The 21931-nt window shown below is 53.1% G+C and overlaps 15 protein-coding genes across 15 annotated transcripts; 8 read left to right on the top strand and 7 right to left on the bottom strand.

Annotated features, from left to right (window-relative positions):
* Window positions 1–2404: 2404 nt before the first annotated feature.
* Window positions 2405–3505, top strand: BCR37DRAFT_176122 (uncharacterized protein). The gene has a single exon (XM_040866290.1). The coding sequence runs from the start codon at window positions 2845–2847 to the stop codon at window positions 3403–3405; it is 561 nt and encodes a 186-aa protein (XP_040722363.1). The 5' UTR covers window positions 2405–2844; the 3' UTR covers window positions 3406–3505.
* A 53-nt stretch (window positions 3506–3558) lies between these two features.
* Window positions 3559–4308, bottom strand: BCR37DRAFT_384112 (phosphoribosylaminoimidazole-succinocarboxamide synthase). Its single transcript, XM_040870172.1, has one exon. The coding sequence runs from the start codon at window positions 4263–4265 to the stop codon at window positions 3606–3608; it is 660 nt and encodes a 219-aa protein (XP_040722362.1). The 5' UTR covers window positions 4266–4308; the 3' UTR covers window positions 3559–3605.
* Window positions 4309–4526: 218 nt separating this feature from the next.
* Window positions 4527–5153, bottom strand: BCR37DRAFT_352006 (PdxT/SNO family; the record flags this gene model as incomplete). Its single annotated transcript, XM_040868097.1, has 1 exon — window positions 4527–5153. A coding segment is annotated over one exon (627 nt), but the record flags the coding sequence as incomplete, so codon positions are not given.
* Window positions 5154–5322: 169 nt separating this feature from the next.
* Window positions 5323–5667, top strand: BCR37DRAFT_335082 (uncharacterized protein; the record flags this gene model as incomplete). The annotated part of the gene is made up of 1 exon (XM_040867168.1): window positions 5323–5667. A coding segment is annotated over one exon (345 nt), but the record flags the coding sequence as incomplete, so codon positions are not given.
* Window positions 5668–5758: 91 nt separating this feature from the next.
* On the bottom strand, window positions 5759–6648 carry BCR37DRAFT_384109 (ribosomal protein S10 domain-containing protein). Its single transcript, XM_040870171.1, has one exon. The coding sequence runs from the start codon at window positions 6442–6444 to the stop codon at window positions 5797–5799; it is 648 nt and encodes a 215-aa protein (XP_040722359.1). The 5' UTR covers window positions 6445–6648; the 3' UTR covers window positions 5759–5796.
* BCR37DRAFT_352094 (50S ribosomal protein L14) lies at window positions 6596–7028 on the top strand (the record flags this gene model as incomplete). Its single annotated transcript, XM_040868103.1, has 2 exons — window positions 6596–6673; window positions 6714–7028. The coding sequence occupies 2 exons, from the start codon at window positions 6596–6598 to the stop codon at window positions 7026–7028; spliced, it is 393 nt and encodes a 130-aa protein (XP_040722358.1).
* BCR37DRAFT_176049 (putative deacetylase LmbE-like domain-containing protein) lies at window positions 6701–8493 on the top strand. Its single transcript, XM_040866289.1, has one exon. The coding sequence runs from the start codon at window positions 7122–7124 to the stop codon at window positions 8007–8009; it is 888 nt and encodes a 295-aa protein (XP_040722357.1). The 5' UTR covers window positions 6701–7121; the 3' UTR covers window positions 8010–8493.
* On the bottom strand, window positions 8025–8864 carry BCR37DRAFT_341581 (chromatin associated protein KTI12; the record flags this gene model as incomplete). Its single annotated transcript, XM_040867403.1, has 1 exon — window positions 8025–8864. A coding segment is annotated over one exon (840 nt), but the record flags the coding sequence as incomplete, so codon positions are not given.
* A 113-nt stretch (window positions 8865–8977) lies between these two features.
* BCR37DRAFT_403778 (AP complex, mu/sigma subunit) lies at window positions 8978–9496 on the top strand (the record flags this gene model as incomplete). Its single annotated transcript, XM_040872033.1, has 2 exons — window positions 8978–9159; window positions 9196–9496. 2 exons carry the CDS (start codon window positions 8978–8980, stop codon window positions 9494–9496), a joined length of 483 nt encoding a protein of 160 aa, XP_040722355.1.
* Window positions 9274–11118, top strand: BCR37DRAFT_176026 (chaperonin 10-like protein). The gene is made up of 4 exons (XM_040866287.1): window positions 9274–9688; window positions 9730–9970; window positions 10007–10246; window positions 10284–11118. The coding sequence occupies exons 1-4, from the start codon at window positions 9647–9649 to the stop codon at window positions 11102–11104; spliced, it is 1344 nt and encodes a 447-aa protein (XP_040722354.1). The 5' UTR covers window positions 9274–9646; the 3' UTR covers window positions 11105–11118.
* A 2297-nt stretch (window positions 11119–13415) lies between these two features.
* Window positions 13416–15515, top strand: BCR37DRAFT_384101 (uncharacterized protein). The gene has a single exon (XM_040870170.1). It carries the CDS (start codon window positions 13508–13510, stop codon window positions 15383–15385), a length of 1878 nt encoding a protein of 625 aa, XP_040722353.1. The 5' UTR covers window positions 13416–13507; the 3' UTR covers window positions 15386–15515.
* A 416-nt stretch (window positions 15516–15931) lies between these two features.
* BCR37DRAFT_395574 (uncharacterized protein) lies at window positions 15932–16423 on the bottom strand (the record flags this gene model as incomplete). Its single annotated transcript, XM_040871644.1, has 1 exon — window positions 15932–16423. One exon carries the CDS (start codon window positions 16421–16423, stop codon window positions 15932–15934), a length of 492 nt encoding a protein of 163 aa, XP_040722352.1.
* A 65-nt stretch (window positions 16424–16488) lies between these two features.
* Window positions 16489–18816, bottom strand: BCR37DRAFT_352086 (P-loop containing nucleoside triphosphate hydrolase protein; the record flags this gene model as incomplete). Its single annotated transcript, XM_040868102.1, has 1 exon — window positions 16489–18816. One exon carries the CDS (start codon window positions 18814–18816, stop codon window positions 16489–16491), a length of 2328 nt encoding a protein of 775 aa, XP_040722351.1.
* A 979-nt stretch (window positions 18817–19795) lies between these two features.
* On the top strand, window positions 19796–20248 carry BCR37DRAFT_389693 (uncharacterized protein; the record flags this gene model as incomplete). Its single annotated transcript, XM_040870761.1, has 1 exon — window positions 19796–20248. The coding sequence occupies one exon, from the start codon at window positions 19796–19798 to the stop codon at window positions 20246–20248; it is 453 nt and encodes a 150-aa protein (XP_040722350.1).
* A 30-nt stretch (window positions 20249–20278) lies between these two features.
* Window positions 20279–21872, bottom strand: BCR37DRAFT_395571 (origin recognition complex subunit 2-domain-containing protein; the record flags this gene model as incomplete). The annotated part of the gene is made up of 2 exons (XM_040871643.1): window positions 20279–20287; window positions 20328–21872. 2 exons carry the CDS (start codon window positions 21870–21872, stop codon window positions 20279–20281), a joined length of 1554 nt encoding a protein of 517 aa, XP_040722349.1.
* Window positions 21873–21931: the final 59 nt, after the last annotated feature.

Genomic DNA, 21931 nt, shown 5'->3' with positions numbered 1-21931 from the left:
GTGGAGTGCACCGCAATGAGTGGATTGCCTGTCACGCAACCTAATGAAAATGGGCCTTTGAAATGCTGTCTGCGTCGATTCTCATCCGACTGGCCGACGCTGCACAATCAACGATACTGGGCGGCATATGGGGAGGCAAATTGCCTCTCACACTTTGCGCTGCCCTGGTACGCTGCCTGTTCTTTGTTACCCTTTGTACAGTTTGTCAGCAAGCAATTGATCAATGGGTTAACTTGGACTAAAATTTAACCTCTCGACACTCGCGGCATCGTGCGAATGGCCGACGACCTGCAACACCGACAAACTCTTTAGTGTGCTCCTCCAATTTGCATAGATCGTGTGCAAGACTTTGACGTTGAGGCGGGTTGCGAAAGCACCTGTCGCTGAGCTTCTGATGACATCAGCAATTCTGTGATAGAACTAGTGAATGCATAAGAAAGACTCTTACAATTCTGCGCTCTTCCAATGATTGGTTCAAGCTGTTGAATCGAGACTGCCATGTTCTTAACTCCCCTTCATAGATTGATCAGTTGAATGGTCGTCACTGGTTGCGACCACATTCGCAACCGAGCTTGCTCAGAAGTTGCTCTGCCACGTCGTACAGCTCTAAAACGCTGCTGCTCTCTCGCAATTCTCTAAAAGGTATCAGCGACTCAGACACGATCAAGGCAGTAGCATCCGCTTACAGATCGGCACATACGTTAGAAAAGTTGATTTTATCAGTCCTTAATTGGTCTGGATCGTGAGCTCCCGTCGAGTCAAACCAAGTCGTAGACTCCCATATTTCACTTTGTAAACCAGTGCGTTCCACTCTCTCAGACGATATCTGGCTTCGGCATCATCCCAGAACGCGGTGCTTTCACCATAAACACCGATCCAGACATGGACGTCTGGGTGAGCGACTCGGATATCATCCGAAGACTCACTTACAAAGGCACGCAGTACATTGGCGGCCAATCTTTTAGGGTCCAATCTGGTAATTTTGGATTTGGTCCAAGGGGCACTCATTTTCAGATGCGTGTCAAAGGTGATACGATAGTATTGTGCTGCAATTTTGAATGGTACTATTTTCACTACGAAGGGTTGAAGACGAGGCCAAAACCGATCCGGTCTCAATAATGATTTGAATGTGCCGTGATTTTCAGGTGTTGGATGCATTTAATGAGGATGCGCGCCAGTGAAACATTCGGGAATTAAGAGTTTTTCTGCAAGTCATAGTGAAGACAAAGACCAACAGTTCATACCAAACAATGTCTTCGATGGACACGTTTGATGTATCAGACGATATACTCGATCACGCACTGCCCTCAGAAATCGAGCGAGAGGCTCTACAGCAGCATGCGGCCCGACGGAGACGTGAAGAGCGAGGGCATGAGAGCGCACGCGCTGACACGGAAGTGACTTAGCAAGAAAAAAAAACAGAAGCAAGAGGATGTTGCAACCAAGTTGCACATCTGTGCAATGCTTTGCACCTTATAGGATGACACGGGCACTCTTTTACTGAAGAAACAGGACAGAGAACTCCAAGACGCCCCTCTAATGGCTATTGTAAACAACCATGCCCGATATGCAAAAGCATTAGAAATGGCATGGCGCTCACTTTTCATTTGGCTCAATTGTCTACGACCGAGTCACAGCTCGAAGCTCTGAGGCTCATGCTTCTCTTCCAAAGAAAGTTTAGCCAGGCTTTCGCACTTGCTATGTGTCAGACAAGTCATTCGACAGTTCTGCAGCGGATGACGAGTCCTGCCTGGGCCAGTGAAGGAGTAAAAAGGCTACACACCCAACGATTGACCCTGTTCCTTCACATGGCTGAAAGCTTGGCCACTGGACTGTCTTGTGAAGCGATGTGGTTGCTGCTTGGGCAATGTCTCAAGCCGAACTGTCCAAATACTGCGATCATGCCTGACACCACATCCAAGATATTTGAAAGTTCTCGAGGATTGCAAAACGGTACCTTGTAGCTACGGCATGTTGAGACCTTAGTCTGCCTCCTTTGAGCTCCAAGACCAACGTCAGGGCTGCCAAACAGCAAGGGCTGGAGCAGAAATCACCCTTCATCAAGCCGGCGTTGACGCGCAAGATGGTCCAGGAACAACTCAAATTCGTCACAAAAGCACTGGACTGAACAGGACTTGCAGAATGTGATCTGGTCCAGGAACAACTCAAATTCGTCACAAAAGCACTGGACTTGCAGAATGTGATCTGGTCAGATGAGACATCATTCTGTCTGGGACAAAGGAAGAACCGGAAAGTTGACATCTGGAACGGCAGGCGTCACGATCCTGGCGCTGTCTTGCCTGCGCACAAGAACCGCGTCTTCGTGATGCACTGGGGAGCCATGGGCATCTGTGTCAACTGGCCTTGCCACATCTTTCAGTCTTATAAGGCAAAACACTGATGCACAGGTCGAGGCCGATATCGGCAACCTCAATACCAGGGTTGAAGCCTTGGGCTTACAAGATTGGAATCAGTCCACCCCCGAACAACATCCAGAACGATTCGGAAGACGAAATCAACTGAAGGCAATGCCCAAGAGATCGCTCAGGCGCTCAAGACATAGACTCTTGCTCTGCGCTTCTGTGGGCACGTCAGTCAAAGCATGAGCTGACAAGGTACAGAGACACTCCCACCGCTTCTTCATTCACCACCTTCGCGTGGTGCTGGCAGATAGTCAAGGCAATCCAATGTCCATGAGCTCGTTCCAGGACAGGGAAGGCCTTTTCCAACTTGTGGATGACTGTCCGAAGCTTCCCGACGTTGCGTTGACGCCATGTGACCGTACTGCCTTGCGCATCGACCACAATCTGGTGAGTGTCCATCAGGTACCGTGCATGTGTCGTGATGTTGTTCCAGGTGGCGTCGTGCATTGGCGTTCGTGGCCAGAGTCCTTTTGCGAATTGTAGAGTCTTTGTGGAGGGATCATCGCTTCTAGAGGCGCCGTTCGACGTGCGCTTGAATCTCAGTGGTATATTGATACGCTCAACAGATCCTGTAAGTCTGTCGTATTCATCCAGGTTGTCTGTGGGAGACTTCTCTTCCGGACTGGGTCAGTCGGTATCGAGCTTTCAGCGTGCACTGCTTATGCGCTCCACTGTAGCAGGATCAGCAAGCTCGACGCACCTCTTGCGGTGTCAATGCTGTTCAGTCGAGCCTGCGACATTTGCATCTGACCCTGTGCTACCTCAGGCCGGCAACAGACGCATCAGGTCTGCTTCAAGAGATAGGTTCTATTTTATTTCAATCAATTTCCATACTTTAATACGTGCAAGCAGACATACGCTCGACGCGTGTCACTGGGCGACAACTTGCTCTGACACACGTTCCCAAGGATCTTTGTATACAGATGCCCAAATGCTCATTTTCTGCAAAGCTCATAGATCCATAGCAAGCAACCCTTTGTAGTATCCTCATGGTTCAAAAAGCCCCCGCCCAATCATGTGTAGCTAGTTCTTGAATGTCACGTCCTTGGCAGAGAGGAATAACTGGGACCAGCGGCCTTTTATCTCTTGCTCGATGGACCGTGAGACAAAAACGACGTCATGCAGTTTGTAACATCGAAAAGGTAAGTCACCATTTCATCTAGTCAATAGCATGCCTCTCAACTACTTCTCTTGTACATCCTCCCATCTCTTGCCCGTGAGCAGCTGATATACCTGACTGTACTTCTCCATGGTGGCCTGCACCACATGAGCCGGCACCTCGACACCCTCCTTCTTGTCAATCTTGTTTTCCGTGAGCCAATCTCGCAGGTACTGCTTATCAAACGACTCTTGCGGCTGACCAACCTTGTACTTGTCTGCTGGCCAGAAGCGCGACGAGTCTGGCGTCAAGACCTCGTCAACCAGTACCATCTCTCCAGCATCGTCCAAGCCAAATTCAAACTTGGTGTCTGCAATAATGATGCCCTTGGTTGCAGCATAATCTCGAGCAGCAGAGTAGAGACTCAACGCGAGTTCCTCCATCCGTGCTGCATGCTGCTTGCCAATGATGCCTGCCACTTTACTTGGATGAATGTTTTCATCGTGATCTCCTTGCTCTGCCTTGGTACTTGGCGTAAAGATGGGCTGCGCAAAAGCCTCTGATTCTTGCATGCCGGCAGGTACATGGAGGCCATGCACCGTGCCGGATGTCTTGTACTCTTTCCATGCTGAACCAGTGATGTAACCGCGTACGATTGCCTCGATTGGCAGGATTTGTAGCTTCCGCACGAGCATACTTCGGCCGACGAGCTGGCTCTTGTACGGCTGCACTTTTGCCGGCATTTCTGCAACGCGCGTCGTGATGAGATGATGTTGAGTGAGACTCGATAGTTTGGCAAACCAAAACTCGGACAGTGCAGTTAAAATCTTGCCCTTGTTGGGAATACCGTTGGTCATGATGACATCGTAGGCAGAGATGCGATCGGTCGTGACAAACAAGAGCTTGTCGTCAAGTGTGTAAATGTCTCTGACCTTGCCTCGTGCAAGGAACTGCAAATCAGGCAGTGAAGTGTCAATGAGCGCAGAAGCCGTTTGGACTGCTTGTTCACGCACCATCTGCACAAAGTATTGATGCCATCGGTTATCTGTTGTGAGCTCTGGGTGGAAGGAGGTGCCCAAGAAGTTGTGCTGCCTGACTGCAACAACGACAGTCTTGCCTGCATGCTCGACGCTTGCCAAGACTTGAGCATCACCATGGACAGCAAGGACAGCCGGTGCGCGGATGAAGACTGCATGAAACGGCTCGGCACCGAGAATTTCCGAGTCAACTTGCGCTTCAAATGAGTTGATTTGCCTGCCGAAGAAGTTGCGCTCAATCTCGACGGACATGCCACCGAGGATGTACTGTCCGCCTTCCTTTTGCGACTTGATGCCAGTGCTCGTTGTCTTTGTGATTTCATCTGCAAGCAGGATAAACCCGGCGCATGTGCCAAAGATGGGCTTCTTTTGCTGCTGGGAGAAGGCTCTGATTTCATCGCCAAGATCTGAAGCCGCCAGTTGCTTACCAATGACGGTCGACTCGCCGCCCGGGATGATGATACCATCTAATCCTGCGAGATCTGCCGTGGTCTTGATCAAGCTAGGCTGAACATCCGGAAACTTAGAAAGCGTATCCATATGCTCAGCAAATGCTCCTTGCAGCGCCAGGACTCCGATCCTGAGGGCCGCCATGGGCCGCTCTGTCAGTGTCGTTTGAGTGTGAGTTGTCGCAGACTCGCAGCTCGTCGAATTCAACTTTTTTGTTTGCAGTCGCGACCACGCCCAAGACAGCGCCAGACTGCCACTAGTCCAAGACTACAAGGTACGTGAAGGAAGAAGAGGCTGCAGGATGTCGAGAGGCAGCAAGATGATTGGAATGCTCCAGCACAGGCTGCGTGTCACACTCAACGACTCGCGGCAAATCACAGGCCAACTGCTTGCGTTTGATGCGCACATGAACATTGTGCTGGCCGATGCAGAAGAGTTCCGCAAGCTGAAGCGCAAGAGTGTTGCGGCGCCACAGCAAGAGGAGAAGCGCACACTCGGGCTCATCATCCTCAGAGGCGAGTGGATCGTGGCCATGACTGTCGTCGGTCCACCACCGGCAGATCCGCGCGATCGTCTGAGAAAGGCGGCGCATGGACCAGGGTCTGGTAGAGCTGCAGGACGTGGACAGCCAGGTGCGACGGGCTTGATGGGTGTTGCTCCGGGGACACAACCGCTAGGAACACTCGGCACACTTGGCTCTTTGGGCGCCCCAGTCAGTAGAGGATTGCCTCAAGGACGGTGATACAACAACAGCGCTCACGTATATTATGCTATGCTCTTGCTACTGCTACTGCTCCTTGAATGCTGCCTGCTTGAGCAACTTCTCTGCTTCTTGTGCTGCTGGATTTTGCGCTTCATGCGACTCTTCGCCATGACCACGCTCTATCGCCTCGTTGACGCGTCGCTTACTCGCCTGGGCTCCAGCTCCCACCTCCTCAAAGCTGTAAAGGTGCGCCTTGAGACCGACGCCGGGAAAGACATTGGCATGCAGATACCCGAGCCATTTCTCCACCACATCGGGGTGTGTATCCTTGATGCTAATCATGCGCTTGTATGTGATGCGCTCAAAGTTCTCTTGTGTCTTCTTGTGCACAAATGGACCTCGAGGAACGGTCCAGCGCTCCGTCTTCTTTGGCATGGGCACTGGGCCTTTTGCTGGCATGCCAAGGTGGAAGGCAGCACGCATTGCAAAGTCGCTGAAGAAGGTGAGGGAAGAGACATCGTAGGAGCGTAGATGTAGCTGACAGGCAGGAATATTGCCATCTGTAGGCACGCGTGATGGCTCCAAGTAGGCTGCCATGACGCGGTCAGGCAATGCTGCCTCGCTCTCCTGTGCTTTCGCACCCTCGCGCGCCTCGATTGCAGAGGCGAGTGTCCGCTTCCCTATCTGAGAGGGCCTGCTAGCAGCTAACCTTGCCGCGCCTGTCCGTAGCATCTGTAGCTCTTGGTGTCCTGTCAGGTTGTTGCAGGAAAACGACTCGAGACAGCGGCGACACTCTACAAAGCAAAAGGCCTCTTGCGCTTGTGTCGACTAGACCCAGCAGGCTCTTACAGAAACAGCCAGGCGAGTGATCTGCTTGCTAGATATGATTGGACTCAAGGCGACACTCAATGTCATCGACAACTCGGGCGCACAGATCGTCGAGTGCATCCGCGTCCTCAAAGTATGTACTTTTGCTGCAGCAGACTCTAGACTAACGATAGGCTGGCTCACATGCTCGGATAGGGGACGAGATTGTCTGCGTCGTACAGAAGGCAAGGTCTCTCGGTGTGCAGGTCGGCAACCAGGCTGCTACACAAAAAGTAAAGCGTGGAGACATACGGCATGCCTTGGTCGTACGGACACGGAAGGAGATGAAGCGAGCAGATGGACGGTATATACGCTTTGACGACAATGCCTGTGTTCTCATCAATAACAAGGGCGAGCCCATTGGGTCGCGTATCCTTGGCGTTATTGGCGCTGAGCTGCGGGACAAGAAGTACAGCAAGATCTTGTCTTTGGCCCAGCGGGTCGTATGAGATGCTTTCATCCTATTCTGGCTATTCCGAGGGCTGTCTCTTCATAGCATAGCGTCAAATGATTTGTGTTGCTCAATCCACACCTCTTCCTACATGTCCTTCATACTGGACCGAGTGCCCGAAGACCTACGGGCTCCATTCATCGTCGCACTCTGCTTCGTCTGCTTCTACCTCAACAGTGTCTATGCCGTGCGCAACACAACCAATACGCCTACGGGCAAGCGCTTCCTGCTTGTGATTGCGCATCCGGACGACGAGTGCATGTTCTTTAGTCCAACGCTGCTCAATCTGACTTCCCACGGCAATGCTGTGCATGTCTTGTGTCTGAGTAATGGAGACGCAGACAAGCTTGGCAAGCTTCGAGAGCACGAGCTCATCTCCAGCTGCACATCTCTCGGTGTGCAGGCTGCACATGTCAGTTGCATCGACACACCCGACTTGCAAGATAGCATGACGGCAGTCTGGGCTCCCGAGAAGGTTGCACACCATCTCAAGCTATATCTAGATGGCCAGCAAGCATTCCATGCACTTATTACCTTTGATGCTGGAGGTGTCTCGGGTCATCCCAATCATGCCTCCATCCTGCCAGGTATCGAGCAGCTCTTGAATCCCGTTGCTACAAGCATGCCATTGGCAAAGTCTACAAACCGAAAGCCCAAGGCTAAAGCGGCACAGATGCAGCTACAAGGCCCAGCTCCAGAAATCTGGGTCTTGTTGACAACCAATATCCTACGCAAGTATATCGCCATTCTCGATGCATTCTGCTCCCTCACGCTCATTACTTGGCGTGTTGCACGTTCGCCGGGCAAAGGTCCCGAGAAGCGCCGGAACTGGATGACGTTCATAAGCTTGCCACACCAAGTCTTTCGTGGGCAGCGCGCCATGATCTTCGGGCACCCTTCGCAAATGAGATGGTTCCGTTGGGGTTGGGTCACGCTGAGCAGGTACATGTACATCAACGAGCTGCATCGTCAGATGTAATCACTGCCACTGGAGGTTCAGAAATTCAACAAAACGTTCTTGCAGTTGCGCCGTCTCACTCGTGCCGAGCCTACCCTGCAACGTCGAGAATTGACGCTTCAGCCGTTGAAGTTGAGCCAACGTCACCTGTTGCGTGGGCAAGCCCAAGGGCAACCCAGCAACTTGCACTTGGCCACCAGCACCCATGCGTTGAGCGTCGACAATAGCTGCAATGACTGCTTGCGTGGCGCGATCCAATTCATACAAGTAATCACCTTCACTTGCCTGCTTCATCACAGTCGAAGCATTTGGCCGCGCTGTTTTGGCTAAGACAAGGGCTTTCCATATATCCTCTATCGGTGCTGCAGCATCGTCTGTGAGCATTGTGAAGCATGGCGAGTCCCATCGTGTCATTGGATTGGGCTCTTCATAGCGAAAGATGAGCTCATCCATGACTTGTGCAGTGTAGCCTGTGCCTTGCTCTTGCTGACGAGCTTCATTGTAGCGTCGACACGCATCCGGCGGGCATCCAATTTGGACAAGGCAGTGCGGTGTACCGACTGCTTTTGCACTGCAGCTCAGTTGATATCGGAAGCCCTTGATGTAGTTGAGGCTGTCATTGATGACAATGCACGTCTTGCTCAACTCACGCTCGATAGCACTAAAGAGCAGTCCGCGTGCTTCCTTTTCACGGCGTGCTTCCGCATAGGCAGACTTGTGCACGCCGAGCGAGTCGTCCGAGATGAGGACGACCGTGTAACGCTTGATTTGAGCATCTTCTGCAGCTTGGATGCGCTCTTCCAGCGCAGCTTTTAGTCTGCATGCCCAGAGAGACTTGCCTGCTGACGGATAGCCAGTGATGGTCAGCAGGGGCATCCAGGCAGAGCAGCAAGAGAGCGCCCTTCCCTGTCGAGAGTGTCGTGAAGTGCAGACGCAACTCGTCGCGTCGCTACACCACCAGCTGCTACCAGGACGCACACAGCACACAGATGCTGCAGTATATTCTGCTCGTCTCGCGGCAGGGCAAGGTGCGCCTGGCCAAATGGTTCATCACTCTATCACAAAAGGACAAGGCCAAGATTGTGAAAGATGTCACACAGCTCGTCCTGGCGCGACGGACAAAGATGTGCAATTTCCTCGAATACAAAGATACAAAGGTGGTCTACAGGAGGTACGTCGCTTTTGCTGAAAGCATTGCTCACCGCAGATATGCTTCCCTCTTCTTCGTCGCTGGAATTGAAAACGACGACAATGAGCTCATGGCGCTGGAGGTGATTCACCGCTACGTTGAGACACTCGACAAGTACTTTGGCAATGTGTGCGAGCTCGACCTCATCTTCAACTTTCAAAAGGCATACTTTGTCCTAGATGAACTCATCATGGCGGGCGAGCTACAGGAGAGCTCAAAGAAGAGTGTCTTGCGCGTTATCGGGCAGCAAGACGCACAGGAAGACCTCGAAGCAGAGGAACAAGGACTCGGGCAGTTTCTTGCAGACATGACGCGCTAAGTCGCCCATCACAACGACGGAGTGTCGCAGGTTACGAGACGCTGCTCGATGCTGTGTCAGCATGACGTAGACGAGGCGATCGATGACATCCTGGAGAACATATAAGGACGGAGGGCGCTTGAAGTGCGAGGAGACTACAAGCAGGTAAAGATGGCAGCAAACGCAGCAGCCAACATAGCAGAGCGCGTAACGGTAAGAAGTATGTAATGAAGATCATGCTGATACCCCTTTAGACTGACCTGCCGAGTCTGACTCATGCTAGCGCCAATCCTGCAGCTGACGGAGACACGTATGCCAAGGAAGGAACAACGATGCAGGCTCTTGCTTGGTTGGGCAGCAACCACGTTGGTATGGTCGAGTCGAAGCAGCCAAAGCTCGTGGACGACCACGACGTCATTCTCAAGATCGCCGCTACGACGACATGCGGTAGCGACTTGCACTTGTACCATGGCGCGGTTGTTGAGATGCACAAGGGTATGCTCATTGGTTAGACGACGCAGCTAACGGCAGGCGACATTCTCGGGCATGAGTTTGCTGGTATCGTGAGCGAGGTGGGCAGTGCAGTCAAGGACGTCAAGCCAGGGGATCGTGTGGTCGCCTCCTTCCAGGCTGCGTGCGGCAAGTGCTACTACTGCAAGCAGAAGCTCTCCTCGCAGTGTCTCAATACCAATACATCGACTGTGGAAAACTACCTCTATGGACAGCGTACGGCAGGCATGTTTGGGTACTCGCACTTGACGGGCGGCTGGTGTATGTCCTGCTTAATCTTGTTCATGGCTAATGATAGGTGGTGGTCAGACAGAGATGGTGCGCGTACCTTTTGGAGATGTCAACCTGCTCAAGTTGCCTGACTCTGTTCCCTTTGAAAAGGGCTTGTACCTCTCAGACATCCTCTGCACCTCATACCACTGCGTCAAGGAAGCAGACGTCAAGGAAGGCAGCATTGTCGGCATCTGGGGCCTTGGTGCTATTGGACTTGCATGCATCAAGTGGTGCGAGCTGAAAGGAGCTAAGCGTATCATTGTGGTGGACACGCAGGAACGCCTCGCCATCGCCAAGAGCAAGTTTCCGCAGGTTGAGACCATCGACTTTACCAAAGAAGATGTGCAAAACACCATCATGGAGCTGACCAAGACGGAAGAAGCGCCTGGGCTGGACGCTGCGCTCGACTGTGCTGCCGGAGAGTATGCTCAATCCTTGCTGCACAAGTTCGCCAGGGCCGTCAACCTCGAGACTGACACGCCAGAACAGCTGAACCAGTGCATTACTTCTTGCAAGGGTATCCTCGGCAAAGTCTCGGTTGCAGCACTGTATGTCGGCATCACGAACGGCTTCAATGTTGGTGCAGCCATGCAGCGTGGTGTGAAACTGATGTTCAACGGGCAGGCTCCAGTGCACCTTTACTGGCAGGAGATTCTGGACGAGTATATTGTCACAGGCAAGTTTGACCCGCTCGAAGTCTTTGTGACGCATCGCATCAAATTGGAGGACACGGCCAAGGCGTACACGTACATGGACGAGCATAAGGATGACATGATCAAGTGTTTCATTGAGACACGCTTTTCGGAGCCTGCTTGCGCGGGCAGTCCTGCCTTGACAACGTTGTAGTGGTTTGAAGTAGTTATGATTGTAGTATTACTCTGCGCCAATCAGCCAGCTAACGCCGCTTGTGAGACGACTCTCGACTGCTCCAACGCTGCTACCCACCAAACCAGCCAGTTGATCACGCTTCCTTACGCGCTGACCATCACCTACTTGAGCTTCGGCGCCAAAGGTCATGGCACGCGCAGCCTGAGCTGCTTGCAAAAGCGATTTGGGCATTTCAATTATCCCACCATGAACGCTGCGAGCGCTCGATTCGCGCGAGAAGGACGGCACGCCTGCACCACCACCAGACAAGTCGCGTTCCGTTTGTTGCAATCGCTCATGCTGCTGAAGCAAGGTGTGGATACGGTCTGGTGGACATCGTACTAGAGCCTGCTCCACCACACTGCGTTGTGCTGCAACGGAGCCAAGACGGTCTGTGGGATACTTGCTCACCTGGTAGGCTACGCGCCACGCGCCATTGTCACAGTCAGACTCATCTTCACTCTCAAACGCCTCACGAGCCAATACGAGCGCGTACCCAAGGTCGTCTTCCGCAAGCGCTGCATTTGCCACAATCTCCATCAAGGTTGTTTCATGCAACGGATCCGTCTCTGGCAGGTTGAGCGCCACTTTAAGATTTTGCAACAAACCAAGGAGACGTCGCCATCGCTTATACATGCCTGGAGATTGTAGGGCCTTGGCAGCAAGGTCGCGTAGAGACTCTGCAGTCATAGAGCGCAGCTCGATAGGCATGTAGAGGTCGTGCTTGAAGGTTGCGAGTTCTGCCGATGCATCTGCCAGCAGCTGTCCACGACGCACTTCGTTGTTTGTGTGCTTTGGATGCAGTAGGCCGAGAATATCAGCTGCGGGTTGCAGAGATTTGCGTGAGAGGTCGGCAGCATTGTCGAATGCCTCGTAGAATGATTGCAGGAGTGCATCCTCGACTTGAGGTGCAGGCAGTGGTCGCGGCGAGGTGGTGATGTATGTCTTCTTTGCAATGTCCAGAGAATCCTTTTGCAGACACGACTTAAGTAGAGCAAAGTCAATTTCACTCGAGTCGAGACGTGTGAGAATGGTGCCAGACAAGAGAAGTTGACGCAAGCTCTTGAATGTCTCTTCTGAACGCTTGACGCTCAGGATACGCGTGAGTTGATGGCGCTGCGTTTGAACATCGGCCAATGAAATGGCAAGAATGTCGCGGATGGAGGGATTGTAGCGCGAGGACGAAAATTGGCGCGACGCTTCGACAAAGGATTCCAGCCGTGTCGCAGAAGAGCGCACTGGGCGTGTCAGCATGTTTGGGCGCAGCAGGCTTTCTGTAGATAAAAGTGCATCAATCGACATGTCAAGATCCTCAGCGGAGATGTCACCCTCTGGAAGATTGGATTTGAGGATTGATAAAATTTGAGAGAGGTGCGTTGTGTGAATCCTCCTTGATGCAGGCCGTGGTTCGTGCAAGTAGCATGCGCCAAGAATAGCGGACAGCAAGCCCGATTTCGAGTCCCTCAGTTCAGCATCATGTGCTACCACATAGCCAAGAATAGAGAGTAGGAACTCAGCTGATGAAGCATGTTCGAGGATGAACCGTTGAAGCGCATCGTCAAAGTCTGGTTGGTTCTTCTTGCGCGGAATCCATACGCGTTCCAGCATCTCTCCGACCTGATCGGCATTGAGAGAAGCAAACATCATGTCTGTGAGTTCTGCGGCCTGCATCGTCTCGAATTGATCGAGTGATAGAGGCCGTTGCGCCTGTAATGCTAGAAGCGGTTCTAGCATGCTACAGCGCCACTCAGACAGATGGTCAGGGAGTGCTTCAAGCAGCGATAGAGAGGAGCCGATCTGACCAACCACTTTATCTGTAGATCGGATACGCCGCTCAAGAAACTGGTCTATGCTCAGTTCTTCGAGAGAGATGTCTTGCATAGATAGCTTGACTGTAGCATGGGAAGCATCGACCTCTGATAACTCAATGGCGATAGAAGGTGGCCGTTGAGCAACAGCGCACTTGACGAGCTGAATGTAGTGTCCCTGGTCTACAGTCTCTGGAACAAAGAGCAGGATATGTAGCATATGCTGTTGGATGATAGCTTTGTGCCGCGCATAGTGCACGGCAAGCGAATCGAGCGCTGCAGCTGAAGCATAGAGAAGCGCGGCATACTCTGCGCGTAACTTGTCCATTTGCCTATCTCGACATAGCCTGGACCTTGCCCTTACACACAGTGTTACTGACTCAGACTCATTGTTCGTCAAGTTTTGTGTCGTTGGATGTGCTTCCCTAACCCTGACGATCTCGCTGCTTCTCGACTCCCTTTAATCCCTTCCAACGAGCTGCTCTCCCTCCCAGAAGACAACAGCGAGAGGCCCATCTCCCGGATCTACCCAAAGACTTGTGCAGAGCGTTTGTTTTTTGGTTCAAGCACAGACATGTCGAATTACAGACAGCAACACGCCGGACACAGCAATGGCTCCGCGCATCCCCAGGCCAACGCGCGTGTGATTGAACGTCAAGGCGCCAGGATCCTGTGTATCGCCGATATTCGTGGAAATCTCGCCTCACTCAACGTTCTTGCTAGTCAGCATGAGGCCACCCATATCTTGCACTCTGGCGATTTTGGCTTCTATGACAAAACATCCCTCGACCGCATGACCGACAAGACGCTGCGTCATGTTGTTCAGTACTCGCCGCTCGTCGGCCCGAGGCAGCGTGGCGATGTGTATGATACTCACCCAAAGAGCGATGTTCAGCAACTGCGAAGTGCCGTGGCCGCAGCCGAACCCTCGATCCTTTCTGACTTGCCAGAATTTTTGGCAGGCAGGCAGACCCTTTCTGTGCCCGTGTATACAGTCTGGGGCTCATGCGAGGATGTACGTGTCCTTGAAAAGTTTAGGTCTGGTGAGTACAAGGTGCAAAACTTGCACGTCGTGGACGAGGCGTCGTCACCCTTGTTGGCTGTCGGTGGTCTTTCGCTACGACTGCTTGGTTTGGGCGGTGCTCTTGTACAGCACAAACTCTTTGACAATGGCGAGGGACAATCCACCATTGCTGGAGCTCAAGGCATCATGTGGACGACGGCTTTGCAGATTGGCGAATTGCTGCACACCGCTGATCGGACCTACAGCACAGCAGAAACTAGGATTCTGATGACGCACCATGCACCCGGTCGGGACGGATTGCTCACACAGCTTGCTCACACCGTCAAGGCTGATTTCACGCTCTCTGCCGGTCTTCACTTTCGCTATTCTTCCTCGTACAGCGACTTTACCGTCTCGCCGTCCGTCTCCCATTTCGCTCAAAAGCTGGTGGCAAGTCGTGCTGCCTTCTTGGCAATCTATGATGTCGTCAAGCCAGAGCTGACAAGTCTACTCAGCCCCCCGCAGGATCAACTCTTGCAAAGTGTCCTCCAGATGGTCGAGTCGATGCCGAAGGAAGCATCTGAGACGGCACTACCAGTGGAAGGTCCCTTCAAAAATACTTGGCACTTCAATCTACCTGATGCACAGTTTGGCTCGCTGGTGCTTGCCGTGCAGGATGGTCGTATTGCTGAAGAGAGCAAGAGTCAGGGCTTCAGTTTTGGTTATCGACGTGGTGGTACTGCACCACAAGCTGCCCCTGTACAAAAAGCGCCGCCTGTCGCACTGCCAAGGCAGCAACCCCAGCAGCCACAAAACGAGCATGCATCAACACAAGCGAATGTGCAGCGCCAGCGTCAGGTTCAGCCAGAAAAAGCCGCGACGCCGCCTCCTATGAAAGATACACGTCCTGCACCACAGACATCCGTGAGTGCTGTCGAGACGCCACTACCTGCGGCTTCTGCAGACACAACACAAAACACCGCAAAGCCAGCAGAGGCACAGCCACAGCCATTGCAGCCGCAGCAACAGCAACAGCAGCGTCCAGGCCTTTGGGTGCAGCCTTGTCCGAGTGTTGAACGTGCAAAAGAGCTCTTCCCCTCTAGCACAGACTGCCTGATCAAAAAAACGGCCATGAACAGACCTTATGCCTACGTCTATTTTGCTTCACAAGCAGATATGCAAGAAGCACTCAAGGGATGGCAATCACTGGATCCTGCAACACAGGATGGCATTGCTGTCAAGGAGATGCGCGTCGACGGCGGTCACAACAAAACAGGTCCAGGCTTTGGCCGTACGCGTGGTGATAGTCGCGGCGGTCGTGGTGGAAGCGGTGGTCGTGGCGGCAGCAGAGGTGCCCGCGGTGGTGGTCTCGGTCGTGGTGGATCGACAATGGGCAGCGCTGGCGGTCCTGCTGCGTTGTCTTCAGCGCCTGCTCCCACCAGCAACTGAAGAGTCGTCTCCTCCTGAGGCAGGACGCTCTCCATCTCTTCACGTTGTAGCATCTGCATGACCATTTACACATATAACACGAGTAGCAGATGAAGCAGATCTCCCATAGCATTCTCAATATTTCCATCCTATGGTTTAATGGTGATGCTCTTGTGCTTCGTCCCCGAGGTGCTCCATGCCTGCGCCGACGTTGCCTTGGCCAGACTGCTATGTTAGAATCTGCATAGTTGACTGAGCAGCTTACTAGAAACAAGATGCTCAAGCCAAGGATACTAGCAACAAAGCAGATGAAGAGAAAGCCTTGTTTCACGGGCACAGCGCGTGCGGCCTCCCTGATCGACATACAAGGGATGTAGAGCTGCGAGATGAGAGCTTCAGCAGACAGGAGACTGGTTTGTCAGCTTGTATCAGCCGCGAGCAGCGTATCGGCGTCAAGCCAGATGTCGTTGAGGATGCAAAGGCTGTGACGAACGGATTGAAGACTGATCTACTTCAAGACTACTTGATACACTGGTAGATTAGAGCAAATACATCACTAGCAGTATATCAATCATAGACAAGCGTCTCATTCTCTCGCCGTTGCCGTTCTGCATCTTGCTCGGCCTTCCGTAGCGCCTGGCCCGACATCCCTTGTTGCTGCTTCAGCTTTCCTGACAACACGCCGCCCTTTTGCGCTTGTGCTTGTGCTCGTGCTTCCGCAGCACGGAACGCTGCCTCCTTGGCATCCCCCGCCGCTCTCAGCAGACCCGCGCCTGATTGTGAGTCATTTGAAGGTGGTGTAATAATGGTTGCTGGAACTGGGCCGTGATAACCTTGGCCGCCTGCTTTGCTCAAGCCTGCAGACTGACTAGGAGTAGATGCGCCCCCTAGGACATGCGCTTCTGACCTGCGCTTCGTCTGCGATCGCCCTGCCTTGTTATTGTTTTGTGTGCGACCGCGTCCTGATGATGAGAATGACGACGTGGATGGAGCAGTAGCAGCTCCTGGTGCAGTCCCATGGCCTTCATGTACAGAGGGTTTGGCTAGGCAAGAGCCCATGCAGCCAGCTCGCTTTTCTATGACTCGCTCGGGAAACTAGTATGTGGTCTATGGTACAAGTCATGCTACACGACCTTGTACCGTGTGCCACCGTCGTCTGCCAGGGTGCCCTCGCTCAACAGCCGCCGCAACTCCTTGACAGCCTCTACCACCGTCTCCTCCGACGGCCCTTCAATCAACAAGTAAAGCTTCGGCACGCCCTCCACAGCAGTCGAGCCAGGCTTGACGTACTGTCCCTGAGTCGTAATGGACGTTCCAGTCGCCTCGAGCACTTTTGCAATGTTGGTCCGGTTGGTGACGTTCCAGCGCGCCTTTTGAGGATAGTCATTGATCTCCATCATAGCACGGAAGTCGCCCGCGTCGAGGTTGTTGGATGCCTTGACTTCTGGTGTTACTGCCTTGCCTGCACCACCCAAGTTGAGGCGATTGTTGATGGCCTCGATACGAGCCTTGGCAGCAGCAACAGGGTCGAGCGAGCGCGTATCCTTGCGAGCTACAGGCCGCAGCTTTGCAGAAGAGGCAGAGACGCGCTCCACTTTGATGGGAGCATCTGCCACGGCGGAACTGCCAAGATCCTGAACAGCAGCCGCTTCCTCGGGATTGACGCGATCCGTATCAGCGAGTGCTTCATTTTGCATACGCTCCTCTTTCGCTTGCTCGTCCTCATCCTCTTGATCATCCTCTTCGCCATAGATCTTACGCTGCACCTTCTTGGCCAAATCGCGGCTCACGTCAAACTTGCCAAGGCCTTTGCCGCCAAAGCCAGATGCACCTTGACGTTCCGTGCCAGCCTTGACCTTCTCCAAGAATGCGTCCGACAGCTTCTTGAGAGGCTCTGGAATCTCAACTTGACTGAGACGTAGAGCTTTGGCAATATCGGCGGCATAGCGTTCCTGATCCTCACTCACAAACGTGATAGCTGTACCCTTATTGCCTGCACGCCCTGTGCGACCTACACGATGCACGTAATCTTCCATGTGGTTCGGACAGTCGTAGTTGATGACGAGCTTGAGCTGTTTAACATCCAGACCACGAGCTGCAACCGAGGTCGCAATCATGATGGGAAAGACGCCTGCTTTAAAGTCAGAAATGGTATTATCGCGATCCGCTTGATCTTTGCCGCCATGAAGCGAATTGCACGGATAGCCTTTGCGCATAAGCTGTGCAAGTAAGTTGTCTGCTGCTTCTTGACGATCAACAAAGATGAGCGTTCGAGCGTCCTCGTCACGATTATACAGCTCGCCGAGAATCTCAAGGACGCGATTGAACTTTTGCGGATCTGGATCTCTTGGACGGACCTCGACCATTTGCGTAATTTCTGGAGCCACAACGCTGCGTGCGCCAACTGTAATCTCGACCGGCTTGCCACGAAGAATTTTACGAGCAAGTGCCTCCATAGTTCTGGGAAATGTTGCAGAAAATAAGACCGTTTGCCGCTGAGGTCTAATGTTGTTGAGGATCTTCATGACTTGAGGCTCAAAGCCGAGATCAAACATCCTGTCTGCTTCATCAAGCACACAGTACGTGACACGCTTGAGATTGGTGACGCGGCCTTGATTAGCGCTCAGCAAGTCAATCATGCGTCCAGGTGTACAGACAACAATCTCGGCGCCACGCTTCAGTTCTGCTATTTGATCCTTGATGGGCGGACCGCCGTAAGCGCAGATGGCACGTAAATTGAGTGCACGGATGAATGGTTTGCACTCCTTGTGGATCTGTACAGCCAGCTCGCGCGTAGGTGTCATAATCATAGCGATTGGGCCCTCGCCATTGGCTAGAGGACGCTGATCCATGATATGTCGAAACATGGGAAGCAGAAAGGCGACTGTCTTGCCTGATCCAGTCTTGGCTACGCCGATGGCATCCCTTCCTGCCATGATGGCTGGAATGGCCTGCGCTTGGATCGAAGTGGGTGTGTCATAGCCAAGGCGACGAATAGTCTCAACAACTGGGGCAGAGAGACCACATTGGCCCCAGTGTGTCATGGGCTTGGGACAGTCCTTGCCACGAATAACAATGCCATCCAGTTCAAGCCGCATGGCATCCACCTCTTCTTCCGTCAGATGGGCTAGCTCTTGAGGCTCAATGTAGAATTCTTTCCTGAAGGGCTCGTAGTTCTCTTTTGCATGATCCACCGTGGCAAAATCTTTCTTCTTTTGCGCAGCTCTACGAGCGGCGATGGCGAGAATGTCCTCCTCCAGATCTGAACCGACGGCGTCTTCCCTATCTGAAGCATCGTTGAGTACGTCTTGTGCAGACCGAGTGTTGACAGAAACGGGTGCAGCGAGAGCAGTAGAGTTTTGCGCCATGAATGCTTCCAAGGGATCCACTTCGCTTTGCTCGTCGATGTCCATTGCTTCTTTCGAGTCTTCATCCTCAGCTGTATCTGGCATATGTCGCTGCTGTGGGTCCAGCTCACCGAATCCAGACGCCTTGTGCCCCTTTGTCGGTCCCTTCAAGCTGCCAATGCCAGAGAACTTGACGCCTGCGGTAGCAAGCATCTTTGGTGCGCCGTTCGACGGAGCAGAGGCCTGCGTCAAAGTCGACCTCATGGCGGCTGTCTTCACAGTTTGCATAGGTTGCACAGGCTCTGACTTCACCTCTTGCCTGATTGCTGGGGACGCAGACCCGCTCTTTGCCTCCATCTTGCGCCGTTGCCATTCAAGGAACTTTTCCTGGCGTTGTTTGAGCTTTTCCTCCTCTGTCAATGCTGGAGCTATGCCGTTAGCAGCAGTGTCTGTAGTAGAGGTAGGCTTGTCGAAGCGAGATGGGCGCTCAGTTCCCGCATCTGCACGTTTGACTGGTGGTGCATCTATACTGTGCTCCCGTCGTTCACGACGTTGCGGAGATGATGAGTATTCTGGTGGAGGCGATAATCTGCCTTCATCGCGTACAGGTCTCGCCGGTCTATCTCTGCCAGAAGGTGCCCAGCGGTCATTGCGATCCCACGCACGCTCACCACGCCGGTCGCTTCGATCTCTATCGTGTCGCCTGTCTAAATCTCCGTCGTCTCGCCGTCTACCACGGTCGCGAGGTCGATATGGACTCTCACTGCGTTTGCGCCTGCCATTGTCTCGCGCGTGTGGTGGTGAGTGCCTGCGATGCGACGAGGGTCGATGCCTTGCTGGACTGCGTGAGCGGTTGCTATCGTATCCCATGGCAAGTACCCTTCTTTTATAGAGACTAGATTTCGTTCAGCCTGTTTCTAGCTGCCTAAAGATCCGCACACTGCGATACGCTCTCCTGCGCTTCTTCTCGAGGTGTTGTACAGGTTGCAGTCGCTTGATGTCGTCTCACCAAGTCAATTACCTACAAGTTGCCACAAACTGGCACAAGCTAGCAAGTAGGCTATAGGACTGCTGGAGGAGCTGAATGCCTCCAAAGCAAGCGTCAGGCACTGCGCTTACTCACTCGCTGCTGGATGTCCAGGAACAGCGCACAGAGCAGACCATTGCACGCATCAATCAAGCTACCGAACAGCTGCTTGCTCGCTTCACTCAAGTGACAGCGCTTGCACAACACTCTGCCGAACGGGAAGCTACTGAAGAAGGTGCTGATGCACCAGCTCGTGCTTCGGACGCTCAGCAAGCGGCACGCTCCTTGCAAATAACGAATGCTACAAGTGCCATGGTGCGTGCTTTTGAAGAGCTGCGTCGCATCATCTATGAAGTCAAGGAGCTCTGGGTGCTTGGCGGGGATGTGAAGCTCAAGGATCAAACAATCGAGCTGGGCATCGACCAAGAGAGCATGTCTCTCGGGGAGAAGCAGAAGGTCATGGATAATGCTGCTGTTGTACTCAGCGGTCTTGGTGCATCTCTTGTGTGATCTACGCATCGATACTCTGCAAAAGACGCGCTAGTTCGTCTCCATCAAAGGGTACTCGGAAAACATCACCGAGGCCCACTTCTTTGCTCGCAACAATAATCTCGTGGTCGAGAAACTCGCCGAGTTGTGCTTGAAAGGCACTCTTGCTGCTCACGGCGAATGCTCGACTCGCAAGCTCATACAACCTGGTCGACTCGACGCCAGCACCGTCATGACTGATTTGTTCCTCTAGCAATAGCTTGAAAATCGTCTTTGCATTTTGCGATAAGGTTTGCAGGATCCAGCTGATACCGCGATCGCCCATAAGTCGTTGCTTGGAGGCCTTTGCATCAAAGATGCTCGGCTGGAGTGCCGTTTCAGCAGCATACGGCTCAAACGTCGTGGCATCATGGTAGAGGAGATTCAACGCGCTCGTTTTGCGTGCGTCCCAGAGCATAGGCGCTTTGACATGGTCGATACTGACAATAGCCTGTGTGCGCGGATGCTCGAGGATGCGCACCAACATGCTCTGCGCTTTCTCATTCCTCAGATTTTCTCCATCAATGTTGTGGATGAGCACAATCAGCGTCTCGTCATGATCGTCGAGCGCTCGCAACACGGCTGCCACATCGGACCCCGTCTTTCCGAGGGCTTGCGTGATGGTGGAACAGATGCGCCGCATATCTGTAGATGGATGATAACCTTGAATAGTGACGCAGATATGCCAGGGTGTAAAGTGCTGTTTGACGAATTGCTCGAGTAGCTGCTTCTTGGAACCGTAGCCATAGAGACACAAGGTGTGGCCGAGTGAGAGCTGTAATTGCCATTCAGTAAAGCATCCAATATGGGCTTTATACAACCGTTTGATTCCAGCTGCGTACGGGAGCTGGTGCGACTTGAGCATAGAAAGACACTCAGATTGCGTTAGGTACGGGACTTTTTCCAGCGTATTGTTGGAGGTCTTGTCCTTGCTGGCCATCTTTTCAAAGTAAACGTCCGGACCGTCCGTGATGATGGGCGCTGCTTCTGCATCGACGTCCTCCATAGCTGCGGGCAGATTGTTTGTCTTGCCATCTCTCGTCCCTTTCTTGGACGGTGTGACATCGCTTGGTATGTCTTTGGCGCCGGCCCGAATCGGCGTCGCCTTGCCAGGCGTGGCACGAGAACGTTTGCTCCTGCTGCTCGGTTGTGGATCTACCATGCTAGCTGCCCTGCTTGATCGAGTCGAGGCGCGCGTAGGTGATGCTTGACGCGTCCTAGTCGGTGTAGCTTTGGAAGGCGTCGACCTCAACGTCCGCCTTGATGCCGAGTCCGGCACTTGTCCCCTACTTGCAGGCGATGCTGTCACCTTGCTCGGCGTCCCAGCGGCCTTGGACCGACCAAGCAAGACTGGTGCGTGCTTTGCCGTGAGCTCATCATCACTCTCCGCCCTCACAGTCTCTGCAGCATCCTTTGCGAACTTCTTAGGTGATTTGATCAGGACCATGACAGGCGGCCGCTTCGAGGGCGTCAGCATACTATCCGGCGACTGACTCGCTGCACGTCGCGTCGAGCGTGTACTTCGACCTGTACTCCGCACATTCTCCGTCGCTTGCCGCTTGGGCGTAGACGGAGGTTCTTGATGCTCAGCCGCCTTTCTCTTCATCCCTGCGGCCATCCTTCCACCTCTTAAACTCTGCACAGCTGCATCGTCGCGTCTGAAGT

The sequence above is a fragment of the Protomyces lactucae-debilis genome, assembly GCF_002105105.1.
Source record: "Protomyces lactucae-debilis strain 12-1054 chromosome Unknown BCR37scaffold_26, whole genome shotgun sequence".
Lineage (NCBI taxonomy): Eukaryota > Fungi > Ascomycota > Taphrinomycetes > Taphrinales > Protomycetaceae > Protomyces > Protomyces lactucae-debilis.
This window is presented reverse-complemented; position numbering and strand designations above follow the sequence as displayed.

Excerpts from the sequence above, each read along its gene's own strand:
- BCR37DRAFT_176049 (XM_040866289.1), top strand. The coding sequence starts at position 7,122 with ATGTCCTTCATACTGGACCGAGTGCCCGAAGACCTACGGGCTCCATTC.
- BCR37DRAFT_384112 (XM_040870172.1), bottom strand. The coding sequence starts at position 4,265 with ATGCCGGCAAAAGTGCAGCCGTACAAGAGCCAGCTCGTCGGCCGAAGT.
- BCR37DRAFT_176026 (XM_040866287.1), top strand. The coding sequence starts at position 9,647 with ATGGCAGCAAACGCAGCAGCCAACATAGCAGAGCGCGTAACG. Across the intron at positions 9,689-9,729 it reads ACATAGCAGAGCGCGTAACG|ACTGACCTGCCGAGTCTGAC; the intron begins GTAAGAAGTATG and ends ATACCCCTTTAG. Across the intron at positions 10,247-10,283 it reads GCACTTGACGGGCGGCTGGT|GTGGTGGTCAGACAGAGATG; the intron begins GTATGTCCTGCT and ends GGCTAATGATAG.
- BCR37DRAFT_384109 (XM_040870171.1), bottom strand. The coding sequence starts at position 6,444 with ATGCTACGGACAGGCGCGGCAAGGTTAGCTGCTAGCAGGCCCTCTCAG.
- BCR37DRAFT_176122 (XM_040866290.1), top strand. The coding sequence starts at position 2,845 with ATGTTGTTCCAGGTGGCGTCGTGCATTGGCGTTCGTGGCCAGAGTCCT.
- BCR37DRAFT_384101 (XM_040870170.1), top strand. The coding sequence starts at position 13,508 with ATGTCGAATTACAGACAGCAACACGCCGGACACAGCAATGGCTCCGCG.